The sequence below is a fragment of the Canis lupus genome, chromosome 14 (assembly GCF_011100685.1).
Source record: "Canis lupus familiaris isolate Mischka breed German Shepherd chromosome 14, alternate assembly UU_Cfam_GSD_1.0, whole genome shotgun sequence".
In the NCBI taxonomy this organism is placed as follows: Eukaryota; Metazoa; Chordata; class Mammalia; order Carnivora; family Canidae; genus Canis; species Canis lupus.
The window spans coordinates 9,896,464-9,908,591 of record NC_049235.1 but is presented as its reverse complement, the minus strand read 5'-3'; the positions used below and the strand labels follow the sequence as shown (position 1 = coordinate 9,908,591).

Below are 12,128 nucleotides of genomic sequence, written 5' to 3'. Positions count from 1 at the left end.
ATTTTGGAAGTTGGTGAACTGAAAGTTTCCCATTCACCTAGTGATTCTTGTGCAGTAGGAAATTCGGTTGATGGCTTGAATTAAACATCTTTTTCATGTAAAGGGAGTAGAGATTCAATCACAGTTGTAAAATATAGATCTACTTCCTACCTTTTGCTAAATGGCGGGGAGCAAAGGATTTCCTAGAAAATTTCAATATAAAACTGATTTTACAAAGTTTCCCAGTTATGATGAGGAGTTGTTAAATTATCATTTAAACTGCATAGGATTGGGCAACCCAGGTGGCTCAGTGGTTTAGCTTGCCTTCAGCCCAGGGCCTGATCCTGGACACCTGGGATGAGTCCCACGTCAGGCTCCTTTGCATGGAGCCTGCTTCTCCCTCTGCCTGTGTCTCTGTCTCTCTCTCTCTCTGTATCTCTCATGAATAAATAAATAAAATCTTTTTAAAAAATAAACTGTTTAGGATTAAGTTGTAAAAGCGTAAGGGATATGGTAATGTACAAAAATGATTGTTTAATGAGGACCAGGTCATCAGGAAATGTTTCAAGAAAAGACAATACTGAAGCTGTTATTTGAGAAATAGTTATAATTTTAATTTGGCTTGGTTTAGGATGTACTTGATACAAAAAATATTTTACTGATAATCCTCTCAGTTCTCCTAGAACAAGCATTCAGTTTAATACTTTTGTTTTGTTTTGCTTTGCTTTGTTTTAGCTTTAGGATTACTTAAATATTACTGGTGGAAAACAAACAACACTTATTTAAGCAAAAAAGTAGTTAAGTATATTTTCTTCTGCAATTAGACATAGCTTGAAGGATTTTGACCCAAAGTACTCCCTAAGTCCTTAGATCAGTAATATGAAAGATTAGCTTCTAGGCTAGTTATATTTAATGAACTACTCACATAGGTATCATTTTCTGACTCTTACATTAAAACCAAAATGATTTTATGTCACTAAGCTGGAATATGATTTTAAGAGCTTATGCAATATGCCCAAGGACATCTACTGTGTCATCTATTGCTGTCAAGTAAGGAAATCCACCTAATTGACTTATATTGCAGGATATTTAAAAATAAAGACTGAGTGAAATGACTAAACTGGCTGTTTGGCTTCTGCGAGAGAAGCTAATATGTTTTTAAAGAAGGATTATATTTACTTAAGAGGATTGAAACCTCGTTTACCACTTATGATAATATTCAGCTAAGAAATATTCAGTGATGCTTCCCATCTCTATTTTAGGAGCTGCATAGAGTTATGACTGATGCATTTGGTTCTCTCCATAATTTTCTAATAATATAGCATACTCAAAAGCAAATGAGCCTGAGCTTGCACTGAAGTTGGAGAACAAAGCATTTGGTTCGATCATTCTTAAAAGGGACAGTAACTTTTTGTAAAACCCCAGAGACCTCAACGTGGTTTCATTTCACATTCTTTTCAGTAGGTACTATTCTCAGCATGAAGCAGTTCCAAAAGACATTAAAACTGTGAGATTCAGGAAACCTTTGGATCAGATAATTACCATTTCCTTCATTATATATTAATTCAGGATGGTTTCCTTTTTGTTTCTTAAGCATAACTGGTGCCATGTATTTTTTTCTGAAACGGTTAGAATGTTTCTGTTCAAGGTGATTTGCAGCTGCTTAGGCAGCCAATATTTTTTTTCTTGAATAAATACTGAAACACATTATTTGGAAGTGAGAAGACAGGCGCAGGTGATTTCCAAGTGTTCTTCTGTTCAAGAATGTTATATACTATTTCAGCATAGCTTTAGAAAACAAATAATCAGTATTCCACCTTTCACATGTTTCCCTCAAGGTCACAATAATATAATAAAACATGTGCACAAACACATATATATATGTACATATGTTGCTCACAGGGACAATAATGCAAAAACTCACATGATTGCAGGTCATATTTTGTCATGGTAGTTTTTCATAAAAAAATAACATTTATGATGTCAGATTTAGGCAGTCAGAAGAGGTGCCTGATTATGTATTATGGATCTGTTATTGTGCCTCTGTATGTGATAATTAGCAAAGGATATAAAATAAAAAGGCAAAATACTTGTTCTTGAGGAATCCAGTTTGTGAGAAAGATAAGTAAACAGTCAAAACACAATGAGGTGAATGCTTCAGTGGAAGCATGCAGGAAAGGGTAACTGGCACTCCAAGAGGCAAGGGGATCATGGTGAAACTATGCCTTGAAGATTGTGTAAGAATTCTTCATCTGACAAGGAAGAGAGGTCTCTTAGATAAAGCTACCAGCACCTGCAAAGTCCAAAAATGTGAGAAAAATGGGCATGCAGGTAACAGAAGGACATTCCTTTAAAAGAAATATCAAACAAGTAGACCTCAGATGGGGGAAAATGAGGAAATTAAGCATCGATTAAAGATAGAGAGATGATTATGGTTGTTTTTTCAAATAAGAAATCCTGCAGTTAGAATTTTAGAAGGATGAAAACAGGTTTAGGTACAGACCTCAGAGATATGTATCAGAGCAGCCAACTATGGAATTTTCTGAAATAGGACCAGAATAAACACCTGTGGCAGAGGCAGCGTTAATGATAAACTATGGAGGTGTAAGGTCTAGCACTCTTCATTTACGGGGCCCTTACTTGAATCAACGAAGCAAAATGTCATTCTGAATAAACCTCACTTGTGTACCTAATTTTGCATTTGTAATTTTGTGATATATATTTTTAGAGAGTGCCTCCAGATTATACAAATTTTGGGCCAAACAAATCCTGAATTCACCTTGCTTATAGAAGAAGTCCATGGTAGTACTAAAAAAAGAGTGTCAAAGTAACTGGCTTAATTTTGTAAACTAAGTCATTAAATTATAAAATTGCATTATTGCTTAGCTATACACAGTGGAAAAAATAGAGCTATGTTTTCATCCTCATTTCCAAACAAAAAGTGGGTTTTTTCTCACCAATAGGGATTTATATACATTTTGTCCTCAGCCACCCATTCCAGCCCCTACTTGGGGAGAAGTTGGCCACTGATCACAAGCATTCCTATTCCCTGATTTCTCAGAGATGTAGTGTGCACAGGTTAAAGAGAATTAAAGCACAGGAATTCTGAAATGTGGTCCATGGCAGAATTATGCAGTGTCTCTACCTACTACTGAAACACTGGATAAACAGGGATCAGTTTTAGTGAGAAAGATTTGAAGATATGAATGTACTAGTGCAGAATCTACTACATAAGATAATAACCTCAGAGGGTTCAGGATCCAAATGCGAGGAAATTGTACCAATGATGCTAAGCAGATTTTTAAAACTGTTCTATTCTATGCCCTGGATTTTCTATATTGGTAAGGGTTGTTTATCGGAGTTAATTATTGAAATCAACTTTTACAAAGCTGCTATAGTCTCACCTATTGACACTTGGTGTGAAACAAATGAGGACCCCTACCATCTAACAAATCATAAGGATAACATACATACAGATAAGTGGCAATATATCTTCAGGCATTATTTCTACCTAAAGTAACCACTAGCCAGATTAGTTAGAAAAACTTGAGAGACAAGTTTTGTCTGCTTTTCAATCATATAATACTATTCTTTTGTATGTGATTTCTTTGCCTAATAGTATATCAATACGATTCATCCTGGTTATTGAGAATAGTAGTAGTTTATTCATGTCTAGTGCTATACTGAATTCTGTTTTATAAAGAAATATTTCAAAATGTAATCTTTTCCACTGTTGACTGACATTTGGGTTGTTTTCAATTTGGGGCTATATGAACAAGATCTGCTATGAATATTCTGGGTTATAAATGTCAGTGAATGTATCTAACATTTGCTTGGGTTTATAACTAGCAGTGGAATTGATGGGTTATACAGTAACCACATATTCCACTTCAGTAAATAAAACAATAAATATATTTTTTTTAAAGTAAGTTAACTCAACAGCATTTACTTTTCAGTGTATACATGATGGAGATACCAAAAAGAATGGAAAGAAACAAGGGGGAAATGTATAACTCTCTCGATTTGAGAAATAGGGGAAAACAGTGTTTGTACAATTATGATAATCCTTTTCCTATAGTGAAGTAGTCATATTATCATAAAAAATGTATTCAGCCATCTGCTAGATGACTAGAGATATGTGTTTGATCCACAGCTGTTGCAATAAATGCTATTTGTAAGTTGAATTGGACTGGTAGTATTGTTCTCAAATTTGAATATATATTTCCAGATGACATGTGCCACTTTATGGACATGCTGCAGAAATATTAAGTAATTACATGGCAGAATGTAATTTCCAAGCTTTTCTTCTACCATTCATAAACATAATGCCTTCATATTCATACCTTAAATAATCAATCCGAGACCAATCCCAGTAAAACTCTGGCTTTCATGTGATATAGGGAATATGCCTAGGATCTCCATTCCATCCTTATAATGACAGATATTGGGATATGTTCATTGGTTTGACTCTGGTGATCATTACACGATATATACATATATTGAAACATTAAGTTGTACATTTTAAATATATACAGTTTTTACATGTTATTTATACCTCAACAACTACTAAAAAAAAAAAAAGAAAAGAAATTTCATCAAATCCGAACATTTTCCTTGAAGCAGATGAGCGACTAAATTATCAAGTCAGAGAGTTGTCATTCTCTTTTTAATGAACTCTAGGAATGGATCCCCCCCAAGCTTTCTGAGTAGAACTTCCAGTGTTTTATTTCTCTTATCATCTAAGAATGCTCTTTTTAGTGTTTAACTGAAATGACTGGCTATAGTGTTAAGTTTCATGGGTGTAGTTATATATTCATAAGATCCTTCATTTACTTGTAGCCATCAATTAAGCCATTCCATAGTCATTTAAAATTTTTCCTTCTTTTAGCTAAATAAATCTAAATGTTGTGACCTTTCTTTATATTATGTGGATTCCATTCCTTTAGTCATTTTTCTTTAGTATTTTGAATCATCATTATCACCATTATATTTCAGAATTAGCCACAATATTTTCATTCAGTTCTGAAACCCACTGGTTTTCTCTGGGACCTTAAACAAAATCTATTATGTGAGTTTTAAAAAAATGCAATTTTAATAAAAAGAATACACACATTCAATATTCCCTCTATTACTTCCCATTTATGACTTAGTTTTTTAATCATCAGTGCTCAAGTAGTCTTTCACCATTGGCTTCACTTTCATTTTCATTTTCATTATGGGTCCACCTTCAAACTCCTCTAAATTGAATTTAATTCTTTAAATGATAAATGGAGTGATTCTGTGTGAATTTCAATTCTTTATTTTCAAGTTTGATAACTGAAAAAAGATCCTAGTAATAATTATGCAAAGTTCAAGGAGTCAGAATTCTCTGTGTGTTCCAAAATAATCCTCACCAAATTGTATACCTCCTTACCAGTGTTAAGAAAAGGCCAACTCATCTTCAAGACAGCACCCCACAACTCAGGGAGTTTTACATAAGTTCCACACTACCACCACCACCCCCACCAGGCTTCTAGACATCTCTGTCAATTCCCCCATCCCCATTTCTGCAGCCCTCATATCTCCATGGCTTTTGTCCATTGCAAAAAAACCTATACCTTCAATAAGTTCAACTCCACAGCAATCAGCAATGCCTGTGATGTGAAGAACTATTGTTATAGGTCTTTTATCTCTGTTTATATCTGTACATCCCAAGAAGACAAGAACTCTCACCCATTCATCCCCCATTCTCTGATTCTAATCTATATTAAATTTGTGTTGGCTGTAAGTAACCCTTATACCATACCGATCACAGATCCCTCCATTATTTCTGTAAACAACACATATCAGCTTGACATGGTATATGTTTTAGTTAATTATTTGTTTTTCTCCATTTATATGAATGTACTCTAGGAAAGCTGAAATTCTTGTCTATTTTATTGATTGATGTATCCCAAATATCTAGTATAGCACCTGAAAATTATATGTAAATACATGTTAAAATTTTAGCTATGTTAAATGAATGTATAAATACAAATACATTTCAAAAAACACTTAAATATGTATAAATATATACAAAGTAAAAGGTCTGAGTCATTAATTAAAATTACCAATGTGGGCAGCCCAGATGGCTCAGTGGTTTAGCGTTGCCTTCAGCCCAGAGTGTGATCCTGGAGACTCGGGATCGAGTTCCACATCGGTCTCCTTGCATGGAGAGCCTGCCTCTCCCCCTGCATGTGTCTCTGCCTCTCTCTCTCTGTGTCTCTCATGAATAAATAAATAAAATATTTTTTAAAAATTGCCAATGCATACTATATGTTCACAAATATTTAAGTCTAGATAATTTTGTATTACTTTGTTTTCATTAATTTGTTGCACAGCAATGGAAGACCAATACAACTATAAAGTCTTCAAGAAGTATGATGTTTCATCTAGTAGGAAGAAAAGTAAAAATTTGCCTAAATGAATACATTCCAAAAAATGTAAATATCAGAATAGCTCTTCCACCTATCTAAGGAAAATATCTCACAATATATTAATAGTATGTTTCTCCATAGAACAAGAGGTCTAATATCATAGTAGGAATATAATCCTCCTGTTAACATTGCTTAAATTATATTTCTTACCGAGAATACTCTGGCTTTATGACAGTCTTCTGGGAGTGTTTTCTTTTTAAAACACTTCTGTAGCCAAGAACATGTCTGCTTGAGTAATCACCAAACATTGGCACCATTCCAGAATCTTTTTCTTTGAACCTTATATTGAAAGAGAAAGAGAGGGGAAGGTGAGAGTACAGGAGAAGGGGAAGGAGAGAAGTAGAGAAAAGGAGAAGGAGAGAGAGAAAAGGGAAAGGAGAAAGAAGATAAGGAGAAGTATGAGGAGGAGGAGGCAGAGTGAAGGAAGAAGAGGAAGAGGAATAATATGTCATGAATGGTTACACTGGGTGGCATAGATGTTTTTTATTGGGTTCTTGTTTTTCTATAATTACATGTTTTTATTTGTAAGAAGAAAAAATATCTAAAGGAAAAAATGTAGCACCATGCCAAACTGGAATCAGAATCAAAGGACAGCCACACTGGCATTTAGAATACTTATTGCTACAGAAACTAGCCATTTAGCTTGTTTTTTTCACAATGTTTGGGGATTCCTCATAAAGAACTTGAACACTCTCAATTATACTTATGGTTTAATCCTAAAGTATGACTGACAGATTAAGGATGGGATTTGGGATGATGAGAGCCAGAATATATAGTAACAGAAAATGGAGCCCTGAAAAGTGGAATGAGCAAACATTAAGGAATAAGTTGTGATAGAAGAGATTCAGCACTTTTTACTGAAATGAATAGTGTGTTGCATTCATCAGGAAAGCACAAAGGGAAGGTAGAGAAATTGGTAGAGACTCAGATAAAGGAGATGGTCCTTCTAAGTTGGAGAATAGAAATAAAGAACACAAAGAGGAAGAAATGCAAAATATAAAGATAACTAGATGAACCATAGATAGAGGACCATGTAGAGCATATTAAGGATTTTTTGAAACATTAATGAATGGTTTCATGAAAATTTGAGACAGTTCGATTTGTGTTGTATGAAAATCATCTGCCAGTAGGGGGATAATGGGGAAAACAAGAATAAACATGAATGCCAGGGACTAGTTTGGAAGTTCCCTAAGAAGACATGTATCATCCTGACTCCAATATATCTGATGGTGTGACTGAAAGATGTAAATTTTTAGATAATAAAATAGTTTCTAACATCATAGTCTTTCCTCTTACGCCATTATTTAGTCAGATGGCTGTGGTTTTACTGTATCTTTCATATATTAAACTTTAAGAATAAATTAATCACAAATAATGATATTGTAAACTTTTGTATTTTTAAATTTGACTTTGTTGTCAGCTTTCCAACTAGGGTCTAAAAAAGTTAATTCTTAATTTCCAAACAAATGTTTCTGGCAGAATGAAGGGCATGGTCCCTATGCCAGAAATTCAATTGTTGGCCTTTATTTTTACAAGAGGAGAGTAAAAAAGAATATTATTTGAATATCATCGTAATTATTATTCATTGTCTTCATTCAGGTGTACAATACAGTCTTAGAATTACACACAGTACATATTGTATGATATCCCTTATCAAAGTCCACAGGGCAAGAATACTTTAGTATTTATTGGTTTTATACGCTCTTTCACAAATTGTGCATACTATTGTTCTTCACCTTTTTATTTATTTATTTTTTTATTTTTTGAATTCATTTTTTCTCTTCTCACATAGTTTTTTTTAAGAATATCAGAAGTAACAGACTGTTGGGGAGACAAGGACCAATAAATTAATCTTCCTTTTGAAATCAAACATTTAATATTTTAATCAAGTTGTATCAATACAATTTTTCAAGCAAGTGCCAACTGGAAGACCAGGCCTAAGGATTCGTAAAGGAAACAAATCTTACAAACAGCAAGAACACAAAGGTGATCTTCCACTCCAGACGCACTGTTAGTGGCCACAGCAGCACCATTTGACTGGTGTTAATCCGATTACTGAGTGTTTACCACATCATCAATTTTCAGAATGCTCTGGACAGTTTCAGTTGCTAGAGTCAGTGCACTGACTGAGACCAACAAAGGCTGGACTACCAGTTCCTCCAAAATGTTGGAAATACCACCCTTTCAGACATTAATGCCAGTAGTTTTTTCTCCTTGGGCATGTCGGTTTCCTAGTTCTGTTACTGTAGAAATGGGATTCAGGCCAGCATTTTCAGCTAGCGTAGATGGAATGGCTTCCATAGCATCTGCAAAAGCACGAATGCAGTAGGATTCCATGCCACTCAATGTTTGTGAATATTCAGTTAACCGCAGGGTCAGTTCTATCTCTGGAGCACCACCTCCTGCAATAAGAGCTCTCTTCTTCACTAAACAGTGAATAACACATAGGGCATCATGAATAGAGCATTCTTCAATCACCAATTTGTTAGATCCACGAACAACAATTGTAACGGTTTTTCCGGGGCTTGTACAGCCTGTAATCTTAAGCAGTTTGCCAGAACCATTTAAATTGACCTCCTCAGCTAACTCAGCTGATCCCAGCATGTCAGCAGTGAATTGGTCAATATGAGCAACTGGCTTGGTTCCAATTGTCTTACAAATAAATTCAGTGTCTTCTCTTTCAATATCCTTAACCACCATAATCTTCATCTTGTTGAGGAAATGTAATGCAAGATCACTAAGAGCATCTCTCAGGATAGACTTCTGTATGAAGAGGACATTACATCCTGTTTTTTAAATTTGCTTCACTAAATTGAGAATATAGGCTCTCTCCTCCCGAAGCACTCGATCCATCTGGACATAGTCAGAAACTACAATTTGATTATCCATATCCATTTTGGGAGCAGATAAGCAAAACTGAATAAGCCCAATCTTAGCCTTTTCAACTCTGGTTATGCCAGAATTTGCCACCTTCTGAGTAAGTACCAGCCCTTCTACCAGCTCACAGTCATCAATTGTCCCACCAAGTTTCTTAACTATTTCAATCTCTCTAAGATCTACACTAGTAGCCGTGGCTGGGTCAGTCACTTTCATCGCTGCATTTACACTCATTGGAGAAAGCAGACTTGAATACTGAGACACAACCTTTGAGTTCAAGGAAGTGGTAGCACTATTTAATACAGTTTCTCTGTCACTGAGTTCCACAGGTCGAGACATGTCAGTCAAGATTTCTATACCCTTTTCTAAAGCCTTCTGGAATGACTCAGAAATGATGGTTGGATGAATCCCTTTCTGAAGAAGCTTGGTACAGGAATCTAAGAGAGAGCCAGCAATGAAGACCACTGGTGTGGTGCCATCTCCTGCTTCTATATCTTGTGCCTTAGACAGCTCCACCAGCATTCTGGCTGCTGGATGTAACACTTGCATTTGTTTAAGAATGGTGGCACCATCATTTGTAATGGTCACATCACCTTTTCCATCTTGAATCATTTTATCCATTCCTTTTGCTCCAAGGCTTGTTCTAATAGCATCAGCAACAGCTTTGGCCGCAGAGATGTTGCTGAAGCAGATCTGCGCTGGCTTTGTTCTTCACTTTTTAAAATGCTTCCCTTTTCCTGTCCTCCCTTATGTGTCAAGAAAACAGAACAAGAAAAACAAACTTTGACATTCAATTTAATGACCATTTATGTAACTGATCTCATATGCAAGAGAGATATGATGAATTTGAAATCCAGATTTTACATGGAAGATTAGCTTTATGTAATCCTGGCTAAACAAGGTGCTGGTGTGTAAATTTAGGGTCAGAACGTGGCAAGAGCTAGACTGGCTTTGAGATCACACAGAAAAGCCAATATTGTATTTGTTGTGGGGAATGTGATGAAACTTCCTAGAAGAGAAAGCATTTCTATTTTATCTTGAGAACCACATCAACTTGGGAAAGTAGAATCATTACTTCATGAAAACAAAATGTTGGTCTAAACAGAGAGGACAATAAGAAATAAGAATCAAGGATAAGAAAGAGGAAAATACTAAGCATGGAGAGAAAGCTAAAAGCAGTCCAATGGAGCTGGGAAAAGAAAGTCTATAAAATTTCATTTTACCGCATTTTGGAAATAGAATAATTCTCAAATATTTTAGAAACCAAATTATTCAGTGTCTTCAAATTGAGGTCAACATATCTGGATGTTAATTTCTAGGGTGTGATATTTCCAGGTTAATTTTAATTTTATAAAAACATTGGAACACATTTTTCAAGAAAAAAATGCAGATGTCACAGTTTAGAACCAAAGGATGTAAAGTTGCTCTATTTTTTATAGAGATAGAAGAAATAAGGATTAGAATCACCAAAACTATGCTCAAAATTCTATGTAATAGTGAGGAAACAGAAGTTACCGAGACAACAAACTGTAAGCTAGAGTTTGGAAGCACCAACTTTGTGTGGATGGTGAGAATGTATATGAAGAGAATAAATTTCACTTTGGTTGTGCTGTATTTGAAGTTCCTGGGGTGTCCATAATTCAGGAAAGATTTCTTAGCGGAAATATGTAAAGAGATACTTATTGCCAGCTATAGTAAATAGATTTCATTGACAGTTCTTCTTTAATTCCTCCCATACAAAAGTACATTATACTTCATATACATTAGATGGCAAAGGATTGAAAATGCCAGATTAAAATTTTAATTCCCTTCAGGGGGAGTAAGAGAAAAGCATGCTATTGCAGCATAACCCACAAATTCTACTACTCAAGCCCAGCACTTTGTAGAGGCAGTTTACAAATTCATTTACAGATGATGGGCCTCTGTAAAGATCTCTCACCTTCAACTATCTGCCCCCATCTGAGCTCATTGTTGCATCCTGAAATTCTCCACTGAGATAAAGATTAATTATTTGTACATTTATTTACAATTTAGGAAATTTTTGAAAAGATAAATTCTTGAGTCATTAGCACCTTACTACATATTAATTTTCCTTATTTTTCTTTTAAAAATGTTGTATAGAATGTTTTAGATATATAATTATATGACAAAAATCAAGTATCCACCACATAAATTAAGCAATAAATAATTAAATCTTAAATAAATAGTTAAATCTTTCTGTGCATTCCTACCTAATCATATAATCTTCCATGCCTTCCCCTACCACACATATACCCTTCAGGTAACATCTTTGCTCGATTTCATAGTAGTCAATATCAGGAGTGTCTTTATACTTTTATGAGGTAGACATGGATTCCTAAAAATTCCTAATATTTTGCATATTTATGCTTTTCTATGTAATAAATAATATCTCATTGATCTTCTTTCACTTTTCAGTAGTAATTTGTCAGCATCATACTCAATGATAAATTGGTACTAGCAAATTTTTATCAATTTTAACATTTCATTATGTGATTTCATTAAATTTACTAATTTACTTCTAATTAACATAGAAATGATACTGTGCATTACATTAATATCAACACTTTTGTACATGTTCCCATGCACACCTATATGAGGATTTATATAGGCATATGCATAAGAATGGGAATTGATGGTTCTGAGATACTGCCAAATTGTTCCCCAAAATTTTTATGTCAACTGACATTCTTATGTCAGTGTATAAGAATTCACAGTGTTCCACATTTTAAAAAGTCTAAATATTTATTTTCAATTTGATAGTATGATAGAGTAACTCTTTGTGATCTTTATTTAGCT

The 12,128-nt window shown here is 34.5% G+C and overlaps 1 protein-coding gene and 1 long non-coding RNA gene across 2 annotated transcripts in view; both read right to left on the bottom strand.

The window, feature by feature from the left end:
- Positions 1-6,704, bottom strand: part of LOC119865745 — a 56,971-nt gene extending 50,267 nt beyond the window's left edge. Inside the window, exon 1 of the long non-coding RNA XR_005369157.1 lies at positions 6,585-6,704. This is a non-coding gene — a long non-coding RNA (uncharacterized LOC119865745). The remainder of the gene's footprint in view (positions 1-6,584) is intronic.
- A 1,773-nt stretch (positions 6,705-8,477) lies between these two features.
- LOC100688776 (T-complex protein 1 subunit delta-like) lies at positions 8,478-10,539 on the bottom strand. Its single transcript, XM_038557535.1, is given in 2 exon segments — positions 8,478-10,020; positions 10,535-10,539. Coding segments are annotated over 2 exon segments (1,539 nt in total). The 3' UTR covers positions 8,478-8,486.
- Between the last annotated feature and the right edge of the window lie 1,589 nt (positions 10,540-12,128).